The following is a 27,997-nucleotide window of genomic DNA, read 5'->3' as shown; positions in this document are numbered from 1 at the left end:
ACATAAAAGGTCATTTACATTTATCTAAACATGTTTTGCACAGAAATATGTACAGGACTGTCTCAGAAAATTAGAATATTGTGATTTTCTGTAATGCAATTACGAAAACAAAAATGTCATACATTCGGGATTCATTACAAATCAACTGAAATATTGCAAGCCTTTTATTATTTTAATATTGCTGATCATGGCTTAGAGCTTAAGAAAATTCAAATATCCTATCTCAAAAAATTAGAATATTCCGATTTGTTTTTGATTTGATTTTTACTTGTCTCAAACATGCAGGTACATATAATATAAAAAAGAGCACATTACGATGCAGTGCAAGTTTGAGAAGGAGCTGAAGGAAGCGAAGCTTATCAAGTTTAGCCCCCCCTTACATCGCCACACAGCATACAATACAACTATATATAAAATACAATTACATAATATATAAACATATATATATATATATATATATATATATATACACACACACACATATATACATACATACACACACATACACCTATACATATACACATCCATTTACACACACATATATATTCACACATTCATACATACACGCACACACACAGATACAGACACCCATACAAATTTCAATTCCAAAAGAATAGTCATAATCTATGAATCAATGCAATCTAAAAAATACAACATTTAACTTTAATATGAATGAATATAAATAAAACCCATATTACAAACATGATAACTAAATAAAATCCTGTCTAAAAAAATAAAATAAAATTAGCTGTCCAGTCCTTTGTAGCTGGCCAAGAGTGTCTGTTTATACTTATTTTGAAATTGTTTTGAGTTAATGCACATTTTCATGTCCTCATCAAGTTTGTTCCACAATTTTACACCACAAACAGATATGCACATACTTTTTAGAGTTGAATTGATGGTAAGCTGTTTAAAATTACGATTCCCTCTTAAATTGTATGTTCCTTTCTAACCACGAACATTATTTGGATGTTGTTTGGTAACAATTTATTCCAGACTTTAAACATAATCTGACCCGTTATGATTTTAAACGGGTCAGTCCCAGAATTTTAAAATATCCGATTTTAAAAACAAGGGATTTGTATGAGCAAGGTACCCAGCATGATGAACAATCCTTATAACTCTTTTTTGTAATGTGCAAATCTTTTGTAAAGTGCTTTTATATGTTTTCCCCCATACTTCAACAGAATAGGACAGATATGGATCAATAAGTGCATAGTAATATATTTGAAGTGATTTCTGATCTAAAACATGTTTAGCTTTGCCCAGTATTCCAATACTTCTGGATAATTTAGAGCACACATATTTTACATGAGGCTTCCAGCAGAGTTTATGATCAATTAAAACACCAAGAAACTTAATTTCATAAACTCTTTCAATTTCCACATTTTCAATTTCCAGACATACCTTTTGCTTAATTTGATGATTTCCAAATATCATGAACTTAGTTTTATTCAGGTTTAATGATAATTTGTTTTCATCAAACCAACACTTTAGTTTTAGCAATTCACTTTTGACCACCGATAACAGTTGCTGCAAATCTCCCCCCGAGCATAAAATATTTGTGTCATCTGCAAAAATCACCATTTTTAAAATATTAGACACTTTCCATATATCATTAATGTATAAAATAAATAATTTGGGTCCCAAGATAGATCCCTGTGGGACACCGCAGGCGATGTTCAAGCACATTGATTTGTAATTACCTAATTGGACAAACTGCTTCCTATTACTGATGTAGCTTTGTAACCAAGTGAGTGCTACCCCTCTGACACCATACCGCTCCATTTTTTTGAGCAATATTCCATGATCAATCGTGTCAAAAGCCTTTTTTAGGTCAATGAAAACACCCACTGCATATATTCTTTTATCAATGCATCCTGTTATCTCTTCTACTAGCTCCATTAGAGCCATGGAAGTTGATCTAGATCAGTGATTCTTAACCATAGGGCCGCGGCCCACACTTGGGCCGCGAGCGCCATCTAGTGGGCCGCGAAAAAAATTCAGTTTTGTACGTGTTGGCCGCGAGGGCCGCGGGACTGCATAGCAACTCCCAACCAAATGAGGAGAAGAAGACACTCAGCTAGCTGTACGTGTAATAGTAAGAGAAATGGTGTGTATTTATAGAGAAAATCCTTCATTTTGCACAGAGTATGTTTAGATCCGCCAGGATCAGGGATCGATTACTTGGGTCTGCGCCCAGAGCAAGCGAGCGCGGCGTGATCATTTATCCCGACGCGTCCCCGCGGCCGGGGAGGTCGGTGCCGCTCGGGCGGCGGGCTCCGTCGTTACTGCTGAAGGATGGTAGATGCGTGGGCTGACGTGTCTGCTGGACTGGACTGTTGTTCGGGCTCGCAAAAGCATCGGAAATTGACTCGGCTGCAGCGGCCAGAGAGCTGCGGTGCTGGCTCTGCCCGCTCAGGCTCGGATGAAACTCGACACGCGCAGTCCTGACAACTTATTAATGTAAATAAAACTTAGTAAGTTACTTAGTAAGTAATTAGCTTGACTCTTACAGAGATGAGAAACGTAACAGGTGGAAAGGAAAGTTCAACCCGGAATGGACAGATTCATCCTGGTTCAGTCTTCCCACTGGGACAAAACCAGTGTCTCATACGTTCAGAGACCGTGGCGTTCAAAGTGCGAAAGTGAAACGCCACTGAAACAAAACACAACGTTTTTCATCAAACATATCCACTCAAGTCTGAACTGAAGTCACAGAAAATAAGCTGACCATCTTAAAACATGTTTGGGTCCACATACAGCTGTGAAGCAGCTTTGTCCACAATGAACAGAATTAAAACTAAATATCGTTCCAGGCTCATCAATGAGCACCTTCACATGTGCATGAGAACCTGACACCATCCAGCCCAGATTTAAGTTCTGGCAGGAGAAAGCTCAGTTCTCTCACTGAACGACAGAAAGTGGGGGCATAAGATTAAGGGGAAGAAAGAAAAACTGCAAAACTGTTCAATTATTAAGATGTGTTTATATTAATTTATTATACAAATGTGTTGAGACAATTAACAAAGAAAAGGGGAAATTCAAACTGCTGGTAAAGAAATAGAATAAGATAGCATTTGAAAAATAAAATAAAATCTATTTTATTTTTAAGAGAAAGAAATATGTGTAATTGAAGTTACACATGTTAATGGGTAAATATGTACTTTTTTAATATAACAGTCAGATGCAGATGTTGATACAACTATGAGGCTACTTGAATATATATATATATATATATATATATATATATATATATATATATATATATATATATATATATATATATATATATATATATATATATATATATATATATATATATTATGATGTTCTGGACCTTCGCTTGAGTACATTTTCTCTAAATGGACCTCTTAAAGTTTTAGTTGAATACCCCTGCTATACAGTGTTAATATTTAACGGGCCCCGGGCCACTCTGTACTGAAAAAATTGGGCCCCGAGGTCAGAAAGGTTAAGAACCCCTGATCTAGATGATCTAAAACCGTACTGACTGTCATTTAGTAAGTTATGTTTGTCAATAAAATCATCCAATCTTTGCACAAATAACTTCTCCAGTATCTTTGAGAACTGTGACAGTAAGGAAACAGGTCTATAATTTGTGAATAAATGTTTATTGCCAGCTTTGTATAATGGAATCACTTTGGCCAGTTTCATTTTTTCTGGGAAGGTGCCTGTTTTAAATGATAGATTATACACATATGAGTAAGTGGATCAGCTATTCCCTCAATTATTTTCTTTATGAGTGACATGTCGATGTCATTCCAATCTGTGGAAGTTTTGTTGGCACTTCTATTTACAATAGCAATACTTTCCATTTTATCAACAATTCCCAAAGATATTGAATCTGCAATACTCTCGCCACATTCCATTTCAGCTAGTTTCTTTCCAGTATCTTTTATATCTTTAGCAAGATTAGGACCAACATCAATAAAAAAGCTATTAAAACCATCAACCACCTCCTTCATTGTAACAATTTCCCTTCCCTTATCTGTAAAGTGATCAGGCCATGTTTGATTTATTTGTTTATTTCTAATAATACTATTTAATATACTCCATATACCTTTAATTTTATTTTTATTCTTTTCTAATAATTTGGTATAATAATCCTTTTTGCATGTTCTCATAATAGTTAATAATTTATTCTTATATTTCTTATATTTGAACTCTGCCTCTTTCGTTTTATTTTTTATAAACAGTCTATACAAGCTATTCTTTTTTTTACATGCATTTTGAAGCCCCTTGGTCATCCATGGGTTTTCTGCATATTGGTTCTTGGTGCTATAATGTTTCAGAGGGCAGTGCTTATCATATCGATCTGTGAATGTATCTAAAAATAAGTCATAAGCCTTATCTACCTCTGTTTCATTATATACATTGGTCCAATTGCAATTGATTAGATCATTTTTTAAAGCATCTATAGATTCTTCAGTACTTATTCTCTTATATTTAATTTCCTTTAATTCCCTCTTTTTTATATAATTACATTCATAGATAAGAAAGACAGGCAGGTGATCACTAATGTCATTCATTAAAATTCCACTTATAACTTTACTTTCCATATTATTTGTAAAAATATTATCAATTAGGGAGGCTTCTGGGAATCTTCAATTCAATTCAATTCAGTTTATTTGGGAAGGGACAGTGTACATTCATATACATTTAGAATTAAAAATGCAAATGCACCCAATTTTAGCTACAGAGGTAGTTTCCAATGGCAGTCCCCCGGCTAAAAATATAAAAGAAAGACAAGTTAAACAACAAGTTAGAACAAATACAAATAAAGCGTGCAAAAAGTTTCTGTTCTTGTTATTTTGCTTCTATTTAAGATAGAAGGAACAGGAGAACAACCTGACACATCAATCTTCATACTAACACGATCTTAGACATTTACATATATTGCAATAGTGAATACATTACACACATTTCACATTTAGCAGTTCAAGTTTAGGCGGTAAAGTGCCAGAGCAAGTTAAAGTGCTGGGGCCTCATTTAAAATGGACTGCGTAGGAGCCATACTAAAAGTGCACGTACGCTCAAAAGCCGAAAATGACGGGCGCAAAAAAAAATCCGGATCAATAAAACCATGTGCACGCAGATTTGCACGCAACGTTCCTTTATGAATCACAGACCTGCGCAGCTGAATCCGCCTCTAATCCCGCCCTCTACACGCCCATAAATGCATATGGATGAGCCTACTGAGCATGCGCAGTGGCTTCCTCCAGCCTGTTTGGCGTCAGAATGAATTAGAAGTAGCAGCCACCGTGACACTGACTTTCACTGAGACCTAGATGTTTTAGATGATGTGGTGTGGAGGACAGGAAAACCACATTATTTGGTGGTCACAGTAAAAGTTAGAATAAGTATATAAATAGTATACAATAAAATAAAGCGAGTGAGTGGCAGCACGCCGTTGCTGCGCTAAACGCCGTGAGTTCCCCGGCGCAACAGGGGGACACACGTCCCCCCGTCTTTTCAAAATCATGTTTTTTTTCCCCCCACTTTTTACAGTTTAAAAACTAATGGTAGGCTCAGCCTTAAATTGCAAATTATCAAGACACTGTATGAAAGCGATACGAAAACGGCCCCGCAGCCCCGCTTCACCCCCCGCTCCCCCTCCTCCCTCCCGTCTCCCCTCAGAGCTGCTCAGGGCGGGTTTATGGTTCTGCGTCACCAACGCAGAGCCTACGGCGTAGGTGTGCGTCGCCGCGTACCCTACGCCGTAGGCTCTGCGTCGTTTTAACGCGGGACCCTAATTTAGGCACCATACACCTGCACGTAAAGGTTTCACGCGCGCGTAAAACTCATATATATGAAAAAAAATCGGAGTCCCTTTAGGGGCTCCGTGGGGCTCCCTAAACGCAGCCCCTCATTTGTTCTGTCCTAAAGCGGGTGAAGAAGAGGCTGCAGCTCCAGCAGCACCAGAGTCCTGACTGACTGAGCTTCACACAGAGGAACACGATCAGCGCTATTTTATTTTATTTTATTATTTTATTATTTTAAGTCTGATATATGTTGTGATGTGTGATGACATTATAAAGAGTATGACATGAATCTGGCTTCATTTCACCACCTCAATCCCTGCGTCGCCAGTTCCCCGTGTCTTAAGTAAATTCTTACGGGAGGGTCCGAGTTGCCGTAAAGATACGCAGATTTTTCGGTTAGTTTTTTCTTTTTAGATCCGAGGATTTGCGTAGAAGGTGGCTTCCGCAACTTTCAGGCGCTTTTTCTGCGCAAGCAAGCTTTATAGATGAGGCCCCTGGTTACGATTAAAGTGCTGAGGGTTTAAAGTTAAAGTGCTATAATGGGGGAAAGACAAGGAGGATGGAAGGGGAGGGGAGAGTGAAGATGGAATGGGCTGCAGCAATGCAAAACCAGATCTTAATCTTAAACTGTAAGCCATCATCAGCAATATTTAAATAATAAAAGGCTGGCAATATTTCAGTTGATTAGTAATGAATCCAGAATGTATTTATTTTTGTTTTTTTTAATTGCATTACAGAAAATAAAGAAATTTATCACAATAGTCTAATTTTCTGAGACAGTCCTGTACATATTTTTTTCTCCTATTGGTACGACAATACTGGACCAGATCCATTTATCCCTAAACTTAGGATATGTACCTCATGTTTTTAAGCAGTAAATAAACCTTTCCTTAAGAAACTGATTATAGACTGAGCAGCCACGCCGTGCTTCTTCTTTTTATTTATGTGGCAAAAGAACTCTGTGCTGTCCGTAAAACCAAATCTAAGCACTGTGCCCATTGTGCCCTCATCCGTGGATCCGTGAAAGGGATTAATGGGGAGAGTGAGGGCGGGAGAGGACGAGCACCGACGCCGTCTGTGTCACAAATTTCATGTGATTGATTGGTACCACTTGAAGGGGGCGTATAATGAGATATAAACAAAAACAAAACTGTGCCTGCCTGGATTTTATACCAGTGGCGTAGTCTACGTGATACGCAGGTATACGCCGCATACTCAATAGAAAATGTCAATGATTTGCGTAAACCCAGTGGTCCGTGAAAGTATTCTAAGAATTTAAACGTGAAGTCAAAAATAAAAACATTTAGAGACAGAATCAAGAATAAAACAAGAATAATGAGATAAAAATCTAATTATGATCAATCATCAACAATCCAGTAAATTATTTAATGTTTAAATGTGACAAAGATCCAATAAAAACACAACAAACCAAAAAACTAAAGAAAAACGGTGATCAACGTCTTCTTCATCATCATCATCATCATCATCATCATCATCATCATCATCATCGAGACACTGAGGAACCAGAACCAGAGTCCAAGTCCGGGATCCAACAGAGACAGTTTCTCTGACAGGACACTTGAGACTAAACTGGACACAGAGACACTGAGGAACCTAACCAGGACGAGAGTCCAAATCCAGGACAGAGAGGTTCAGTGAAGGTGGTGTTGAAGGTGTGGAGGTGGATCAGTCTGTCAGAGACGACTTCATAGAAAGACAGAGTTCCAGCAGGAACGTCCACGTACACTGCTGCTCTGCCAGAGGCTGAACATGAAGATGAGGAGGGGATGGATGTGTATCTGTCATTGTGATAGACACGGTACTGACCACCTGGATAACAGTCCAGACTCCAGGAATGATCGTTTCTTCCAAACCTACAGTCATCAGAGTTTCCTCTCCTCCTGATTCTTCTGTAACTCACTGATACAGAAACAGCTCCGCTCCACTGGACCTCCCAGTAACAGCGACCCGTCAGAACTTCTCTACACAGCAGCTGAGGAATCTCATCAAACCTGTCTGGATGATCAAGATATGACTGATCCTCCTCCACATGTATCATCTTCCTTTTGTCATCAAACAGTTCGATTTCGTTGTTGACTGTGTTTGTGTCAATGGTGAGTTGACAGGAATCTGATGGAGAAAACAAACAAGCAGCTGCAGTTATTATTGATCAGTTATTGATCACTGATGGACTCATGAAAGAGTGAAGATGGTTGAATGAAAACACACTTACACTTCCTCAGACCTGGTGTCAACCATCGTTGTCCAGAAGGCTCAACCCTTAAAGGAGAAGGGGGGTCAGACCAGATCATTCTCTTTCAGAGGAAGCAGATATGTCAGAGCCCGCCAACCCCCATTACCTGTTGGGCACTCCTGTATCCGCTACATCCCAACACAGCCCTGAGCAATCACCCGAGGTGGAGGAAAAACCCCACACCTGTGCCACCATAACTACCACAATATACCCCCCGCCTCCCCCAGCAGTGTGTCCTACCTGAGAGTGTCCAGCCTCCAGTGTGGATCCTCCAGTCCAGAAGACAGAAGCTCCCCTGCTGACTCCCCTGGATGGTTGTAGCTCAGGTCCAGCTCTCTCAGGTGGGAGGGGTTGGAGGTCAGAGCTGAGACCAGAGAAGCACTTCCTTTCTCTGAGATCATACAGCCTGACAGCCTGCAGACACACAACACAGGTCTGCTGCATGGTCTCTGCACAAGTGTCCTGCTGCAGACATATTTAGCAGCATGTTCACTGGAACTGGAAAAGACTTGAATGAATCCTGACCTGAGAGACTCCAGTTTACAGTGTGGACTCTCCAGTCCAGGACACAGCTTCTCCAGTCCAGAATCCTGCAGGTCGTTGTTGCTCAGGTCCAGTTCTGTCAGACTGGAGGACGGAGAGCTGAGAACTGAGGACAGAACTGGACAGATGTCCCCTGAGAGGTTGCAGCCACTCAGTCTGTAGACAGATGAAAAGAGCAACAACCAGGTTATTTCACTGTTATGGAAGAAAATGTATTTGTGTATCCAACTGTTCTGCTGGTCTTCAGTAAAGTTTGTGTTAAATCACATTTCAGCAACAATTCAAAACTGCTTTACATGATAAAAACATGAAAAGTAAAGAGGAAAAAAATAGAAATCATGAGTTTTAGTACAGTTGGCAGAATAAATAAAAGGTGGATGTTTCTACTAAAATTTAGTCCTGAAATTAACAGTTTAAATCTGAATCCAAATGGTTTCAATAATCCATTAAAGGCAGCTGTAAATAGAGCTGTAATCTGGATTAAAAGGCACTGAGGGTTGAACCTCCAGCGTTACTGCAGGTTTCTGCAGTAACAACCTCCCCCTTCCCCGTTAAAAACAGAAATGAAAGTGTTTCCTTGTCAGAGTTCATGCTTGTGTGTGATTTTAGGTCCTATATTGACGTCTCTGGAAATGAAAGGACAAGCTGAATTTGAATCCAAAAACCCACGTGAAACAGTAGATACTTTTTCTTTGGTTATTTAATTTTTGGCCCGCAGTTAATACTTCACTCCATGATGACAGGTGGATACTTGCATTCAGTGGATGTATAAACTATATTGCATATGCATATAGTGTGTATAGTGCTGTCAACAGAAATGATCAGCTCCTTTCTCTCTGACAAACAAAACCGAACACACCTCCACACGCATACACACCCACAACTCCCTCCATTGACCGAGTGACAGATGTGTAGACAAAAAAACTCCATGCTCCCACATCACTCATGTGAGGTTGTGCTGAGAAAAAGACCCCAAACAAGTGAAGAAAAAATGAAATCTGGAGGTAAAACCAGAAGTAGTCAGAAACTACCCTGCACTCCATAGGTCCAACATTTGTCTGTTGGTACTTACAGAACTTTCTTGGAGGCTTGGACCACCGGCAGAAGCCTCCGTAGAGCCTTCTCTGAAGCTGAGAACTTCTTCAGGTCAAACACCTCCAGATCTCCTGATGACAGTAAGATGAAGACCAGAGCCGACCACTGAGCAGGAGACAGTTCATCTGTGGAGAGACTTCCAGACATAAGGGACCGTTGAACTTCCTCCACCAGAGAACGATCGTTCAGTTCATTCAGACAGTGGAACAGGTTGATGCTTCTCTCTGCAGACAGGTCCCCACTGATCTTCTTCTTGATGTATTTGATGATTTTCTGATTGTTCTGTGAACTTCTTTGGTTTGATGTCGCCAGACCTCGTAGGAGAGTCTGATTGGTCTCCACTGAAAGACCCAGGAGGAAGCGCAGGAACAAGTCCAGGTGTCCGTTGGGACACGGTAAGGCCTTGTCCACAGCTGTCTGATAGAAATAAGTTAAAGAACGGTGATAGAGGCGAGTCTCTGCATCTTCATCATCTTCATCATCATCACATCCATCATAATAATCCTCATCATATTCATAATAATAATCATCATTATCATCATCATCATCTTCTTCATCATCATCTTCTTCATCTTCAGAATTTTTAAATTCATCTTCACATTCTTCTACTTCACCCTCATCCTCAATTTCATCTTCATCATCTTCATCCTCATCTTCCTCTTCATCTTCATCTTCATCCTCATCTTCATCCTCATCCTCATCTTCATCTTCATCTTCATCTTCATCCTCCTCCTGAACTTCTTTACGTGTTTTAGATGTGTGAGAGGTTGTCTGATCTTCCAGCAGGTTGACTCCAGAGTTCATGAAGGTTTGATGGACATGAAGAGCAGCCAGAAACTCCTGAACACTCAGATGGATGAAGCAGAAGACCTGGTCCTGGTACAGGCTGCTCTCCTCTCTAAAGATCTGGGTGAACACTCCTGAGTACACTGAAGCCTCTCTGACATTGATGCCACACTCTCTCAGGTCTGGTTCATAGAAGATCAGGTTTCCTTTCTTCAGCTGCTCAAAAGCCAGTTTTCCCAGAGACTCCACCATCTTCCTGCTCTCTGGACTCCAGTGTGGATCCGTCTCAGTTCCTCCGTCATACTTGATCTTCTTCAGTTTGGCCTGGACCACCAGGAAGTGGATGTACATCTCAGTCAGGGTCTTGGGTAGCTTTCTCCCGTCTCTGGTTTTCAGGACTTTCTCCAGGACCGTAGCAGTGATCCAGCAGAAGACTGGGATGTGGCACATGATGTGGAGGCTGCGTGATTTCTTGATGTGGGAGATGATCCTGCTGGTCTGCCTCTCTTCTCTGAACCTCTTCCTGAAGTATTCCTCCTTCTGTGGGTCAGTGAACCCTCTGACTTCTGTCACCATGTCAACACAGTAAGGAGGGATCTGATTGGCTGCTGCGGGTCGTGTGGTGATCCAGAGACGAGCAGAAGGAAGCAGCTTCCCCCTGATGAGGTTTGTCAGCAGCACGTCCACTGAGGTGGACCTTCTGGGGTCACTGACGATTGTAGGGTTGTGGAAGTCCAGAGGAAGTCGACACTCATCCAGACCGTCAAAGATGAACGCGACCTGGAACTCTTCAAAGCTGCAGATTCCTTTGGTTTCAGAGAAGAATCCATGAACTAGTTCCATCAAGCTGAACTTCTCCTCTCTCAGCACATTCAGCTCTCTGAAGGTGAATGGAAGCAGGAACTGGATGTCCTGGTTGGTTCTGCCTTCAGCCCAGTCCAGACTGAACTTCTGTGTTAACACTGTTTTCCCGATGCCGGCCACTCCCTTCGTCATCACCGTTCTGATTGGTCCTCCTCTTCCAGTTGGGGGTTTAAAGATGTCTTCCTGTCTGATGGCTGTTTCTGCTCCGTCTGGTTTCCTGGAAGCTGCTTCAATCTGTCTGACTTCATGTTCCTTATTGACCTCTCCGGTCCCTCCCTCTGTGATGTAGAGCTCCGTGTAGATCTGCTCCAGAAGAGTTGTCTTTCCTGCTTTAATGATCCCCTCCGACACATGCTGGTACTTCTTCTGCAGCTGACTTTTAAGTTTGGATTGACAAACGGCAGCAACGGTATCTAAATAAAGATGAAATAAAGAAAACCACTTAGTGATTAAAACCAGCCCACAACAATTTCTACTTCCTCTACAGAATCAACATTTCAACATTTACTGAGTATTGAAGCGTTTTCCTCCCAAAAACCCCTCTGATCAATCAGAGGAACAACAAGAACAGTGTTTCCTCTACAATTCACTTCAGACAAAAAAGTTTTTTTCTTTTTGTGTTTGCTGGAACTCAATAATGAATCCACACGGATCAACACTTCAAAAATTTTATTTACGGGGATATTAATTACCCTATTAATGAGATGTTCCTAACAGAAGATGAGCTGAGTTCCTCCACCTTCCAGTGGGTTTAATGTTGTGTTTTATCTGTGAATGTTGGTCATCTACTGAAACAATCGGTGTTGTTTATCCAGCAGCTCAGATGTTCAGAGAAACGTCTTACTGCTCTGCAGGAGGTCAGCCAGCTTTTCCTGCTTCCTCCTCCTCAAGAACTTCACTGTAATCTTCATAAATGTCTCTCTGATGCTCTTCTGCTCTTCATCTTCATCCTCCTCCAGACTCTCTGAGGATTCTGGGCAATCTGAACTCAGAACCTTCTGGATCTTCTTCAGCTCGTCCTTCACAAACATGACGATGTCGTCCTCCAGCAGCTGGAACAGAAGACCACATGAAGGACACAACCAGACTGAAATCATGGAGACAAACATCAGGTCCATGATGGACATACTGACAGTCCACTGGTCTACAGAGACCAGCATGGAGACAAACATCAGGTCCATGATGGACAGACTGACAGTCCACTGGTGTCCAGAGACCAGCATGGAGACAAACATCAGGTCCATGATGGACAGACTGACAGTCCACTGGTCTCCAGAGACCAGCATGGAGACAAACATCAGGTCCATGTTGGACAGACTGACAGTCCACTGGTCTCCAGAGACCAGAATGGAGACAAACATCAGGTCCATGATGGACAGACTGACGGTACACTGGTCTACAAAGACCAGCATGCAGATGGACATCAGGACAACAGATGGAGAAGCAGTTGTTGTTCATGTACAGACCTGAAAGATGGAGTCCAGCTGGGTCTGATGCTGCTGGACAGACGTACCACTGGGGGACTCTGAGAACTGCTGGTCCACTCTGTGGAGGAATCATGAAGAACTAGGTCACATCATGTCTGAAGGTCCATGGAGTCATTTTTGGATGAGAACAGTCCACCAGAGGACTTCCTGTCATGTTAAAGGTTCGCTGGTCCTCCTGAGACTGAGAACATCCACGTCTTACTCCCAGTACAAGCTCTCAATTTGGTGGTACAAGAATATCCAGCAAGTGTCCACAAAGACCACCTTATCAACAGATCAATGTTCACATGGTTCCAGGAACCATCTGTCCTCCTGCATCCAGCAACACCGTCCACCTGAGGAGAACTTCCTCCCTAAATGATGTTGCAACCACAGCAGAAAGATGCCCCCAGCTGTACAAACCGGTGAACTACAGTCACTCAGAAGAGACTCAAACACCCCCTTCATAGTCTGCTGTGTTTCTGGAAACATCCAAAACCATCTAAGAATAGCAGCAAAACAGAAAGATGTTCACTTTAAACATGTTACGATGCAAACGTTTCAGTTTCAGTTACATTTTTCAGAAACAACGTTTACAAACAACTCACCTCTCTGAAGGAGAACCAGGAGCATCTTTAAAATTAATAATTAAAATATTTGATCTGTCACTCTTTAAGGACACACAGCTGGGTCCAGGTCCAGGTCCAGGTCCAGGTCCAGGTCCAGGTCCAGGTCCAGGTCCAAAATGCTGCATTCGACCCGGTCGATCAGAACATCTTGATTGACAGGTTGAAAAACGGGGGGAGACGTTCAGGCACAGCACTACCCTGGTTGCACTCATGTCTAAAAGACAGAACCTATTTGTGTCTTTAGGTAACTTCAAATTGGAGCTAACAAAAACATGTGGAGTTCCTCATGGTTCAATTCTGGGGCCTCTGTTGTTTAACATCTATGTGATCCCACTCGCTCAAATCATGAAAAAAAAAAAAAGTTTACTGGTGACACAAACCTATTGTTGGGCCACAGTCCTGTGTTGGACATGGAAATACGTGATTTAAATTCCGAGGCCTAGTTCTAAGGCCTAACTCTGAAGTCAGCCTTGATTTCTTACAGCCAACCGCATGGTTCGAAACAAAAGAACCTCCATAATGACTCGAAGCTCCAGCAGGCTTTGCATTCACGGCCCTTCGGTGATAAGGAATAGCCTCCTCATTGGGCATGAACCCCAAATCGAAAGGAGGGGCTGCTGTCATGCTGTCAACGCTGTTATGGCAGCCCGGGCTCGGCTATAAAGAGCAGGCTCCCTCCTTTCTCGCTCTCTTTGCTCCCAAGATCTCTTCTACCTCAGACCTGTCCACGGTCCCATGGAGTTTTCTGTGAGCTATGAAGAAGGCCACAGCTCCTATTTCAGCATAAAGAGCTACTAACTATAGGCCGGCCTTCTCCATTATCGTGCCCGAAGAAGCATCTGGTAACCAACTAGCCACTAACTAGACGCTTTACTAAACACAAACTAGAGGCGTTGCTAAGCACTAACTAGAGGTTTACTGAACACTAACTAGAGGCTTTACTAAACAATAACGTTTGAAGTTTTTTTTTTTTTTTTACCTTGTCTGCACACATTAATGGTTGATACCATACCAAGACATATATGTGCATTATTACTATATTTAATATATATACATATATATATATACTTATATATATACGCATACATATATATATACCCATACAAACAGTGAGTTGGGGTTTTTTTTGGGGGGCGGGGGGGTGACATCCACTGCCAATCCAGGAAGCAAGAACACACGGAGGCACACGTCGAGCAGTTGAAATCTGCAAGAAAACCCACAAACGAAACACAAAACCGCCACGGAGCCGACCAAAACACGAGCAGCAATCAACCCAAATCTCGAGATCCGATCACAGTCTGAGCTAAGCTAACTAACCTCAAAACTACAGAGCAAGCATGCAGGTGAACAAGCCAATGTGTGTGTCTATGTGTGTGTGTGCGTGTATGTATATGTCTGTGTGGTTGTGTGTGTGTGTGTGTGTGTGTGCGTGCGTGCGTGCGTGCGTGTGTGTGTGTGTGTGGCTATGTATGTGTATGTGTGTGTGTGGCTATGTGTGTGTATGTGGGTGTGCACGCCCGCCGATAGGGGGGGAAAAACGGGTCTGTTGTCCCGGGCCCAGGGTAGGGGGGGGGCCCAGAACTGAAAACAAATTTTAAAAATAAATAAATTAAAAAAAATATATAAATATATATATATATTTTTTAATTATGTTTTTTTATTCTCATTAAATTATGGAATCATTTTTCAAAATGTTTCAAAATATGCCTATTTGTGGAAAAAATATGTAGTATTTGAGTTACATCAAAGCCCAGGCGGAGGGGGAAACGGTCCAACATCCCCCCATTCATACTGACAACATAAGACATAGACACCTGGAAATGGTGCCACCCCGCCGCCGCGCCCGCAGCGCACCCCCCGGCCAGGGGAGGCCCGATCCCCAGACCCGGCCCCACCCCCCCCCCCCCGGGGCCACCCTGGCGGACACCCCAAAGATCACGGGGACCCCACAGACGCAGGGGCATGCGGCCCCCGCCCAGCGACGGAGGAGCAAGGCAGCAATGCCCCCCAGCGCAGACAGCCACCCCCCCCCCAGGCAGGGCCGGGCCCGTCGAGAGGGACCCCCACGCCCACAGCCCAGCCCCACCCAGGAAAACCGGAGACGCCTTAACCACAGCCCCCCACCCGAGCCCCCCCCCCCCCCCCCCCCTAGCCACACCGCCATGAGGTAACCCCCCCCATAGGCCCCTAAGGCCCCCACCGGCCAGGTGCAGGGCCCCACAGCCCCACCCACCGCCCCCCAGGGGCCACCAGAGGCCCGCACCCCAGCCCCCCAAGCCGACCCCTAACCCCAAGGGCTACGAGATCACCACCCCCCCGCCCCCACTAGGTAACGAAGCCAATAATCGGGGACCACAGAGAGTGCAATTCAGCCGAATGTTGTTCAGTGGAGGCAGACAGGCAGGTTTGAAGTTTGCTTTTAAAGGTGGAGGTGGTGTATAATCTCAGATTTTTATAACCTAGTGATACCTCAAGTTTCTGCAGGTTCCAATGACAGCCTTAGAGCTTGGAGGGATGACCTATTATTAGATCTGAAGGAGGAAGATAGGCAGGAAGCTCGCTCTTCGGCTCAATGAATAGTTTAAATGGTTGATGCACATGTTTATAACACCAGGAGATATTAACAGATGGAACGTACCTTCAGTGAGGTGAGTTTGATGTAGGCCTGAAATGTATAATACAGAGAGGTACATAATCAGGGCTGCACATAATTATTTTGGTCTGGTGCTCAGAGGAGCCCCTGGATATGTGACTTGGGGCTCCAAAAACGCGGCGACCCGTCTCGTCCAATCGATAAAAGAGGGATGCAGGGATAAGTTATAGGCAAAACGATATTTATTCACATGAATTAACAAATTATGGTGCGTGTTAGTCTGTAGAGTCAGTATAAAAGTTACAGTTTTTATCGGCCAGATTGGGATGCTCACGGCATATTTTGCACCTAGGGTTGCCAACTTTCAGAAATAGAAATAAAGGACGCCCCGATTTCAGCAGCGCAGGAGCCAAAAAAAAGCCCCAAAACTTCTAAACTGCATAAAAATGTGTTTATTTTATATGAAAAAACGTGTTCTTTAATAGCATTGAACTTGCATGACTGTACAGACAGCCAACCATATAGCAGAAATAGCCTCCTATGCTCTGTATGTCCACATCAGCCAAGGTGTAGAATATTGCTTCAGGTGAAGAATATGGTGTAAAAGTAAAAGTAAAGGTTAACTTATTTCAATAATTCAACTAGAATATTGTGTAAAAGTTAACTTATTTCAATAATTCAACTAGAATTTGGTGTAAAAGTTAACTTATTTCAATAATTCAACTAGAATATGGTGTAAAAGTTAACTTATTTCAATAATTCAACTAGAATATGGTGTAAAAGTTAACTTATTTCAATAATTCAACTAGAATATGGTGTAAAAGTTAACTTATTTCAATAATTCAACTAGAATATGGTGTAAAAGTTAATTTATTTCAATAATCAACTAGAATATGGTGTAAAAGTTAATCTATTTCAATAATTCAACTTAAAAGGTGACACTAATATATTACCTAGTCTTATTACATGCAAAGCAAGATATGTTGAACCTTTATTTGTTATAATTTTGATGATGGAATTGTTTATTGATTTCATAAAATATTCTCGAATTTATTTTTTATTTGGGGTTTTCATAAACTGTGAGCCATAATCAGAGAGAAGCGTCTTGCTGTTGCAGGCACGCTGCTGCTGCACGCAGTGACGGACACTGGCTGATTTATGGTTCCGCGTTGCACCAACGCAGAGCTTACGGGGAAGGATACGCGGGAACGCGAACGTAAGGTATGCGTCGCCGCGTAACATCATGCAGCCACTTCTCGGCGAACACATGTTTTCGGTTCGATTCGGGTAGTGGTTCAGTTTGGCGTCTCTTTGTAGTTGGTGGTGGTGGAACGCCAAAATAATTACTTAATGGCGCTTGCTTCTTGGACATTTTGACGAGACGTGTCGGGGTTTGTTCAGTAAAGCTGATCCTTACCTCTCTTCCTGCCCAACCCACCGCCGCCACGAGTATGGAGGGGGAGTAAGGACGCGCTGTGATTGGCCATTACCAACTTTGAGTAGCAGTTCTGGGGAAAAGCTCTCGCAATAGATTTTTTAATATTAGTATTCTGGTCTGGCCACAACCAATAATATGAGCCCCAGCTGTTGGTACGCAAAAGCGCTTCGCAGCACAAGATTGACAGCGCACTGTGGATTTTGACGGCGCATGCGCTCTGGCGGCCCACTTATGTGCAGCCCTGTACATAATAACATTTTATGTGGTACTTTTGAAAAAACTCTTTTGGTCAAAGTGGTGATGAAAAAAATAATTAGTATATGTATTATCATGGACCCTAGGCTGTTTCTGCCTGGTCTCTACACCGAGAGACACAATTATACAAAGAATAAGCAGATTCTCCTGGATGTAGGGCCGTTGATTGCTGAACATAGAATATCACAATACTGGAAAAAGTCCTGCAGACCAGCTGTAGATCAACGGCTACGTCAAATGACCTCGGCTCTCCCACTGGAAAGGATTAGCTATAAACTGACAGGCAAGATGGACAAATTCAAAACTACTTGGACGCTCTTCATTTCATGTATCAGGAAGATGGAGACAGAAGAAGGTCTGACTTTGAGAGATTGTTAAGGCACTTGTCCTTTTGTTTCTATGTTTTGGTTTATACTGTATGTCATATTCAAGTTTTACATTCAAATGTGCTTTCTGAATTTTTTCTGTCATAAATATCACTGATCTCCTGGTCCATGATGAACCAACCAGGACCCTCGGGTCGTCGGGGCCACGCCCACTTTCTGTACCCAGAGTTAGAACCAAACACGGGGAGGTGGAGTTCAGCATTTATGCTCCTCGCCTGAGGAACAAACTCCCGGACACAACGAATTGGGACAGGATTAAAGTCCAAGACCGCCTTCGTGATTATCACACATCACCGCAGGTCCCAGGGTCATTCTAATCCCGAGTGAAAGAAGCATCAGTGACATGTTTTAGTGGCATTTACTTAAAACTCACCTCTCTGAAGCAGAACGTCTGCATATTTTAGAGGGAATTAAACAACCCTCTGATTGGTCACTCTTTGAAGACGAACTGGGTCCAGGTCCATGTCGTCTCCTGTAATAAAGGTGTTTGGTGACGTGAGGTTATGTTCTGGTCTCTGGAAAGATCCTAGACACAACTTGTATTGGAATACATGCTTTATAGATAAAACTGAACTGAAAATTATCAAGACACATATTTCTAAAACTAAAATAATCATGTTGCGATAAAAACATTTCAGTCTGTGTTACGTTTTTCTTTTTTGTGATCAACTTTTTATTATCCCCACACCCTCCCACTCCCACCAACCCACTCCACCCCCACCCCCCCAAATAATGGATCCAATGCACAGCCAAAAAAAAAAAAGTACTTATACATATCTTACAACAAAAACAACACAAAACAGAACACACAAAACAAAAACAACAGCAGCAACAAAACACAAAGCACGTACACCACTCCCAACCCCCTCCCCTTACCATCCAGGAATCCCATGACATTCCCATTCACTAAATAAGCCATTCTAAACATAAAACCAAACAGACAAAGATCATGTAAACCATGGACAAGTTGGACCACAAACATTCATAACCTATCAGAAATTTTCTCTAATAGATTTGACCAGCAATTGATATTGGATGATTTGGCATGATGTAGGCGAGCTGTAGAAAGCTCAAGCTGTGCAATATCCCGGTAAGCAAAAAGCCATTCCCTCACTGACAGTGCATGTGGTGGTTTCCAGCGACAGGCTATCATTCTTTTAGCGGCTGTAACACCAGCCAACAATAGACGCTTGTTGTTTACAGTTAGTTTTAGAGATGAGGTGTCAATAAGTAAAAGCAAAGCTTATGAGTGAGGAATGGCCTTTCCAGTTATATTAGACATGATACACGAGACATTATTCCAAAAACTATTTACCTCCGGACACTGCCAAACCATATGGTAGAAAGTAGCAATGGTATTGTCTGAACAAAAATCACAGTATGGATTATCTCTGAGTTTCATTTGTTGTAGTCTCCGAGGAGTTAAGTAAGATCTATGAATACATTTATAGTGTATCATTTGATGATCAGGATTTCTGGAAGATAAGGATACATTTGACCATATAGTGTGCCAATCTAGATCTGAGGGAATATTAATATCAGTCTTCCAGAGTCTATTAAGAAATAGAGGTTTGTATGATGCCTTGGTTATGAATTTATATAAACTAGAGACAATACCATTGTTTTTGCCTTTAGTGTCAAAAATATAATGAAGAGGATGGTTTTCCAACTCAGTGCCCCACGGAACACCTTGAGCGCGCATTGCTGCACGTAACTGTAGATAAAAGTAAAAAGTACCTGGTAGGTTGTAAGACCTATCTAAGTCATGGAATTCACGAAGCCCACCTCTCCCTATGATGTCTTTAAAAACCCAGACTCCTTTATCCCTCCATTTTGGAAAAACAATTGGTTTTTTCTCAATTAGAAGAGAGTAGTTAAGAAAAATAGGGGATTGTGCAAAGAATTTATTGTGAATTTTGGCAAATCGCTGGACTTTATGCCATACTATAAAAAGATGTGAAATTATTGGCCGAAAATTGCGTTTTACTGTCCTCTGGGGTATATTGGAGTATATCAGATAAGACAGTTTGTGTGGATATATTAGATGCTCTTCAATAGGGCGCCATGACACTAGAGTCTCTGAGTTCAGCCAAGTAGTAAGTGGACGCAAAATAAAATACCATGAATACCATTCAAAATTGGGCAAATTAACACCTCCTGAGGATCTATACCTTTGCAAAGTAGCAGCTTTGATTCTGGGTTTCTTTTTGTTCCATAAGAATGCACTAATAATGGAATGGAGCTTCTTCCAGTAACCACCTGGTGGAGCTAGAGGGATCATGGAACTGATAAAATTAATGCGAGGCAGTATATTCATCTTGATGACTGAAAGTCTGGATTGAAAAGAGGTTGGGAGCAAACACCATCTTTTCAGGTCACCATCAATATCACTTAGGACTTTATTATAGTTAGCAGAGGTTAGTGAGTTAAGGGAAGGATGGATGGACACTCCTAAATATTTAAATTCACAAACAACTGGAATATTAAAGAGAGGAGTCTGATCACCCGGTCTTCCCAATAGCATTAAGGCTGATTTTGTCCAATTTATTTTATAGCCTGATATACCGCTAAAGACATCAAAAATTTTAAAGAGATGTGGAAGGGATTTAGATGGATTTTTTGTAAAAATCAAAGTATCATCTGCGTACAGAGAGATATAATGTGGTGTATTGTGAACAATCATTGGTTCAAAGACCTCTGACTGTCGTATCGCCTGAGCAACAGGTTCCAGAGATAGAGAAAATAGAAGTGGAGATAAAGGGCAGCCCTGACGAGAGGATCTGGAGACTGAAAACCTTGGATGAGCAAGTGTTCAAATCAAATCAAATACAACTTTATTTATAAAGCACCTTTCATACAAAAAAAATGTAACACAAAGTGCTTTCCATAAAACATAAACATAAAATGTATTAATGCCCCCCCGCCCTCCCCCTCCCCCCTCCCCGCACACACACAGACAGACACACACAGACACACGGTGCAGACATGGCTAGGCACAGAGGATCCAGGTGAGGAAACGGTAACGGGGAGCCGTCCAGGCCAGGAGGTCTCATAGCCCGCAGCTACAAGGGGGGGGGCCCACAGAGACCATCCCGGCCCGGATGGATAGAGGAGTCCACACCACAGCGGTGAAGCCGTGGTGCAGAGCTCTACAACCATCCAGGCCAGAACCACCCCCAGGACGACCCCCCTGCAGGCCAGAGTCACTCCCAGCATGGAGGCTCCCCATGAGGAAACACTGGAGATGAAAGCTACAAGAAAGCAGGATAAAATACACTAAAGGAGTTTAAAAAAGTATAACATAACATAAAATCCTAAAAGTATGTCTAAAAAGCAAGACATTAAAAACTATAGGAATAAGAAGTAAAATGTATAAAATAGACCATAAATAATGACTAAAATATTTAGATAGAACATTAAGATAAAACAATGAAAATAAAATATGATAAAAAAGGATAAACTAAATATAAAACAGAGCAGTAAGATCCAATAAAAATAAGGGTGAGCATAAGAAATTTAAAAGAGTTAAATGAGTCAGTTAAAAGCCTGATTAAAGAGATGGGTCTTGAGCCTCTTTTTAAAAACATCAACAGTCTCTGCGGCCCTGAGGTTCTCCGGGAGGTTGTTCCACAATCGGGGACCATAAAAACTGAATGCCGCCTCCCCGTGTGTCCTGGTTCTAACTTTTGGTATGGTTAAAAGGCACCGGAGGACCTCAGGGTCCGTGAGGGTTGATAGGGTAAAAGTAGTGCAGACAAATAAGAAGGCCCAAGACCATTAAGACACTTAAAAACCAGTAAAAGAACCTTAAAATCAACCCTGAAGCGCACGGGGAGCCAATGCAGCGATTTTAAAACAGGTGTAATGTGCTCCCGCCCTCTGGTCCTCGTCAGCACGCGTGCGGCTGAATTCTGTAATAATTGTAGATTGTACATGTTCTTTTTGGGAAGACCAGAGAGCAGGGCGTTACAATAATCTAAACAACATGAGATAAAAGCATGCATCAGCACCTCCGTACTAGCCTGAGAGAGAAACGGGCGGACTCTGGCTATGTTCTTAAGATGGTAAAAACCTATCTTTGTTATGTTTTTAATATGTGGAATAAAAGTGAGCTCAGAGTCAAAAATCACGCCCAGAATTTTAACTGATTTTGAGGGTTTAAAATTCTGTAACTTTGGTAAAAGTTTCTCTCTCTGGCCTTCAGGACCGATGAGTAAAATCTCTGTTTTGCCCTGGTTGAGCTGTAGGAAGTTTGCTGCCATCCATGACTTGATGTCTAAAATACAGTTAAAAAGGGCATCAATTGGCCCAGTGTCATCAGGAGACACGGCGATGTACAGTTGCGTATCGTCAGCGTAGCTGTGGAAGCTGATGCCGTGTCTCCTGATGACGTCCCCAAGGGGCAGCATGTACAGATTAAAAAGAGTTGGACCTAAAATTGACCCTTGGGGAACCCCACACCTTATTTTATAGATTCCTGAGGAACATGTATCCAAACTTACAAAGAAACTTCGATCAGTGAGGTAGGACGTGAACCATTTAAGAACAGTACCAGAGAGGCCGACCAGGTGCTTCAGTCTGTTTAATAAAATGTGATGGTCTACTGTATCGAAGGCGGCGGTTAGATCCAGCAGAACCAAGACTGTGAGTTTTTGGTTATCTAAATTGCACCTGATGTCATTTAAAATCTTTAAAAGTGCTGTCTCTGTACTGTGGTTCATCCTAAAACCGGACTGATGACTCTCTAAAATGTGTGTTGAGTTTAAAAATTCATTCACTTGGTTAAAAACAAGTTTTTCTAAAATTTTACTTAAAAACGGTAAGTTGGATACAGGCCGGTAGTTATTTAAAACATTGGGGTCCAACCCACTCTTCTTCAGAAGGGGCTTCACCACCGCCGTTTTAAAGGCGGTGGGGAAGACTCCCGTCTGAAGAGAACAGTTGACCAAGTACAAAAGCTGTTCCTCAAAGAATTCATAGAGTGTTTTAAAAAACAGTGTGGGCATGGGGTCTAAAAGGCAGGTTGTGGGCTTTACCTTGGAGAAAACTCTACAAAGTGTCCCCGCATCAACCAAGGCAAAAGTCTCCAGTGTTTCCTCAGGTAAAAGCACTGATCCAGGTGTGTTAAGAGTTAAAATCTGTTGAGATAAAAGACTGGATCTAATGTCATCAATTTTACCCCTGAAGTGGTCTGCAAAATCCTCACAGTAACGGTCTGTTGCTGTTTTATGGGATCTGTCAGGGTTTCCATTTGTTAAAAAAATCTATTGTGGAGAATAGGAATTTGGAATTGTTTTTGTTATTTAAAATTAAGTTTTTGAAATGTGAAGTTCTTGCTTTTTTAATAGTATTATTGTAGTTTTTAAGGAGTTGGCATAAAATTTCATAGTGTATGGTTCATTTTGATTTCCTCCATCTCCTTTCAGCACTCCTGCAGTTTCTTTTTAGTTTCTTTATTTCCTCAGTTCTCCATGGGGGTGTAGGTTTTCTGCTAATTCTTTTGGTTAAAATCGGAGCCACTGAGTCCAACGTTGTTTTGAGTATTTTGTTAAAATTGTCAACGATAAAATCACAGGGTGCTGGTAAAATCTCTGCAGGAGTGTTCTGTAAAATCTGGATAAAATTTGCAGCCACTTCAGGAGTTAGGTTACGTTTCCTCACCGTTCTCACCGGGGCCTCCCGCTGGTTAAAACTGGTGATGTTAAAAAACACGCAGAAATGGTCAGACACAGCCAGGTCCACAACAGAGCACGCACCCAGGGACAGGCCGTAGGTTATGACCAGGTCCAAGTGTTGCCCGTTATAACAACTGCAGAAGGGTTGACGTACAATAATTTAATCATAGAAATAAAGCTATCACTGAAGCCCATGTGTTGGAGTACAGACCATAAATAACACCATTCCAACCGGTCAAAAGCCTTCTCGGCATCTAATGAGAGAATGCCACTTTGATTTTCTGAATCTGAGGCTGAGTCTATAATATGGAGTAAGCGACGGACGGATGTGTTACATTTTTCATAAATATTTATGTAAAACTCACCTCACTGAGGGAGAACGTCGGGTATCTTTAAAATTCCACAAGAAATCCAATGATTTGTCACTTTTCAAGGACACACAGCTGGGTTCAGGTCCAGGTCCTGGTCCAGGTCCAGGTCCAGGTCCAGGTCCAGGTTCAGGTCCAGGTCCAGGACCAGGTTCAGATCCAGGTCCAGGTCCAGGTCTAGGTCCAGGTCGTCTCCTGTAATAAAGGTGTTTGGTTACGTGAGGGCTGAACTCTGACATGCAGAAGAGTCATGGACAGTTAGAGTTAGATCATCTCACCTCTCTTCTTCTCTCCGACTCTCAGGTTTTCCCCTCGGGGAGGTTTTAGAGGGAAGGACTCCCTCCTCTCTGTCCTCACACTGATCCATGCTGCTGGATTCACAGCTCACACACACCTTCTACCTTCATCTGCAGAGGAAACACACGTCATTGTAGATGTACAACGACCAGCTGCTCCATCTTCATTTTTTGATCCAGGTATAAGTAGTTTATTTCATAAATAAATGATGTAGTGATGAAAAAGGCAGCAGATTCTCTCTAAAGTCTGAGCTCAGTCCTGGATGACACATCTCTAAATATAAATGTGTATTTTGTGTAAAGAGTTTTAGTGTTTAATTGTTGTGTTTTGATAACCTAAAGCTCAGTGTGACTGGTCAAATATATCTAAATCCTCCTAAAATAAAAGTAACATTTATGCAGCACGTTTCTAAGCAACTTTGAAAAAGTGTTTAAAAAGCAGCAAATAATTAAAAACAGTTGAAAAGAGAGTAAAAGCATGTAAAAGTTGGCCACACACGAATGCACGTTTTTGAATCCGACTGTTTTACGTTCTATTATTTCAGAGGAGTTTTCAGAGGAAGTAAGGAAAGTGTGTCATTCTTGCTTCGGCTTTCTTGTAGAAAAAAGGGAAGGGCCAGAAAGGTAGCTCATTTGCATTTTAAAAAACAGCCACAAATGAAAAAAAGATCTGTGTAGCAATCTCGCTGCTAGCGGGGGTCACCAGACACGGGGTTTAGTGCAGAAATCGTGATTTATTTATTCTTTCACCCAGACACACGTGCCAGGACTTTCACCTTCAGCAGCTCTGTGTCCTCTCTGTAGAGCTCCGCTCTGTGTCATTCCTCTCTTCTCTTCAGGGCCTGCACACTACTGAAATACACAGAGATTGATTAGACACACCTGTGCACCATCAGCTGTTCCAGCTGCGTCACCTGTGCGCCACTCGCCCGCACTCCCTCTGTCCCCTGCAGACCCCGCCCCAATCCTGCACCCTGCCACAACCGGTTTACACCAGCTGAAACAGAGAAGCTAGATTTATGTATCTGTTATAAAAAAATGTATATAAAAGCTGGTCCAGTTCTTTGTTTGATTGATTTCTTTTCACAATTGGCCCAAGAAGATCCCAGATGCTGCAGAATCTGTTTTTGTACCCAGTTTTATTGGCATGAATCAAATTTCAATGGCTGTCGTCCACTCTATACCACCCTGAGCTGGCGGGGCTCACCATGCAGCCTGGGGTGCCTTCTGGCGGTGCTGGACCCCCCGGGGAGGGGGAAACGGTGCGTGATTGTGTGTCTGTGTCGGTGAGAATGCGGTGTGGAAGGGTCCTGCCATGGAGGATTTGAGCCTCCATTGGCAGGGCAACAAAACTTAATAATTTATCAATATGTATCTCGCTGGGTTGCCTCCCTCCTACTTCTCCCCTCTGTGGGGTTGCTGGTGGCCTGGGTTCCGGGTTCTTCCTGGTCGGCCTCTGGTCTCGCGGGTGGCGGGGTTGCTCCCCCCCTCCCCCAGTATAGATACACTTCAGGTGGAGCTTTGTTTGGTTTATCACACACACACACACACACACACACACACACACACACACACACACACACACACATACACATACACATACACATACACACACACACACACACACACACACACACACATAGCTACTCAGTCACATACATATACACAAACATACACAGCCACACAAACATACACACACACACACACACACACACATAGCTACTCAGTCACATACATATACACAAACATACACAGCCACACAAACACACACACACACACACACACACACACACACACATACGCACACACATATACACATACACACACACGCACACACACACACACACACACACACACACACACACACGCACACACGCATGATCATATACATACACGCATACACACACATAGACATACACACTGGCTTTTTCACCTGCATGCTTGCTCTGTAGTTTTTGGGGTTAGGTAGTGGTAGCGGTAGCTTAGCTCAGACTGCGATCAGATCTCAAGATTTGAGTCGATTGCTGTTCGTGTTTTGGTCGGCTCCGTGCCGGTTTCGTGTTTTGTTTGTGGTTTTTTGTTGCAGATTTCCAGTGCTTGACGTGTGTCTCCGTGTGTTCCTGCTTCCTGGATTGGCAGTGGATGTCGTCACCCCTGGATGATAGTCTTTTATTTCATATTTACTTTGTTCAAAAGCTTTAAATAAAGAGTCAAACTTCCAAATGAAGTGAACACGTTTACAGAAAACAGTAAAGTTTCTAGAGACAAAGTTCAAACATGAATCAAACTTACAGTTTGATGGATCGGTCCACAGCTCTCCTGATGACTCGATTCCACGGCCTGAAAAACCAGATCTGAGTCTAAAAAAGATTCACAGGTAAGAGTCCAGACTCCGCCCCCTTGTCTCCAGGTGTAATTCAGTCTCGTTAACTCTTTGTAGACTGGATTCAGTGAATGGATCCATGGAATGAGTAAAGAAACTGTCAGAAGCAGCAGTGATGTCCGTGCTGATGACAGATATTCATTTCTGCTGTGGTTTTAATGAGGAAAGTCGGTACCTGACCCGACTGGAACTACTTAATTTAATTTTATTTATTTATTTAAAAAGGGACAACGTACATTAATTAACATGAGCACTTGAGTCCATCATGTAAATGTGCCAGATTTAGCCATACAGGCTAATTTACATCTGCAGTCTCTGGCAGGTTGATCTAGAGCCAGTAGCTTCGACCAACCAGAGGCTGTTTTTTTAGTTTTGTTGACAAGGAAGTACATACCTGACACGCCTCAGCTGCGTCTCAAACATCCAAACACATTTAGGTCTGCTGTATCTACCTGAGTATTCACAGATGAAAGAACGTGACCTGATCTGTCAAATCCTTCTCACTCCTTCTCAGATTCTCCAGCAGAACCAGACGGACCAGTTCAATCCAGTCAGAAGCAGCATCTCTGGAGGAGATCCAACTGTTAAAGGAACTTACTCATTTCTAACATTTAACACAACTTACAGAGAACCAACAACTGTGTGATATAACTGTTAAATAGTAACGTAGCATGTTTTGAGTGGCAGTTAATGTGTCGTTGCCTTGGTTACTGAGACCACAAAAAAGATAAATAAAATTAAAAAAAACACTGGGTTTGTATGTGTATATATATGTATATGTATGCGTATGTATGCGTATATATGTATATAGATAAAATATAGTAACAATGCACATATATATGCCTTAGGTTTTTACTGGCATGGTATTAACCATTAATTTATAAATTAAATAAATAAATAAATAGATAAATAAATAAATAAATAAATAAATAAATAAATAAATAAATAAATACGGTAAATAAATAAATAAATATTATGGATCAAGCCGACCCTCCATTGTTCTACATGGTGTCAGAAGTCGTTCAACAAACGATCAAGAGACAAAGAAAGAAGACGGATGGCCAGAAGAAAATGAATGGCAAAGTTTAACCCTCCAGAAAACTTTACGATGGAGTGGCCTGAGGGGAGACAAGGGTTGGAGCGATAGAGTCACAACAAAACTCCACAAGGACCAGGGACAAGT

General features: G+C 42.0%; 1 protein-coding gene across 5 annotated transcripts; it reads right to left on the bottom strand.

The window, feature by feature from the left end:
* Positions 1-5,786: 5,786 nt before the first annotated feature.
* Positions 5,787-26,801, bottom strand: LOC133463278 (NACHT, LRR and PYD domains-containing protein 3-like). Of its 5 annotated transcripts, none has more exons than XM_061744728.1 (13): positions 26,724-26,801; positions 25,208-25,283; positions 24,414-24,542; positions 24,133-24,330; positions 18,466-18,564; positions 13,400-13,567; positions 12,792-12,870; positions 12,170-12,377; positions 9,653-11,738; positions 8,563-8,736; positions 8,278-8,502; positions 8,017-8,063; positions 5,787-7,913 (listed from the first exon to the last, which is right to left on the bottom strand). In XM_061744728.1, exons 3-13 carry the CDS (start codon positions 24,500-24,502, stop codon positions 7,369-7,371), a joined length of 3,918 nt encoding a protein of 1,305 aa, XP_061600712.1. In that variant the 5' UTR covers positions 24,503-24,542; positions 25,208-25,283; positions 26,724-26,801; the 3' UTR covers positions 5,787-7,368. The 5 variants fall into 5 exon arrangements, with proteins under 5 accessions (XP_061600712.1, XP_061600714.1, XP_061600713.1 ...); XM_061744730.1 differs by having other exon boundaries at positions 8,278-8,451; XM_061744729.1 differs by having other exon boundaries at positions 25,208-25,280; positions 26,724-26,762.
* Positions 26,802-27,997: the final 1,196 nt, after the last annotated feature.

Source organism: Cololabis saira, chromosome 17 (genome assembly GCF_033807715.1).
Source record: "Cololabis saira isolate AMF1-May2022 chromosome 17, fColSai1.1, whole genome shotgun sequence".
Classification (NCBI taxonomy): domain Eukaryota; kingdom Metazoa; phylum Chordata; class Actinopteri; order Beloniformes; family Belonidae; genus Cololabis; species Cololabis saira.
The sequence above is the reverse complement of the archived record's forward strand: the minus strand, read 5'-3'. Positions and strand labels throughout refer to the sequence as shown.

Excerpts from the sequence above, each read along its gene's own strand:
- LOC133463278 (XM_061744728.1), bottom strand. The coding sequence starts at position 24,502 with ATGGATCAGTGTGAGGACAGAGAGGAGGGAGTCCTTCCCTCTAAAACC. Across the intron at positions 12,871-13,399 it reads CCTGGTTCTCCTTCAGAGAG|AGTGGACCAGCAGTTCTCAG; the intron begins GTGAGTTGTTTG and ends ATTCCTCCACAG. Across the intron at positions 7,914-8,016 it reads GACACCAGGTCTGAGGAAGT|ATTCCTGTCAACTCACCATT; the intron begins GTAAGTGTGTTT and ends TTTCTCCATCAG.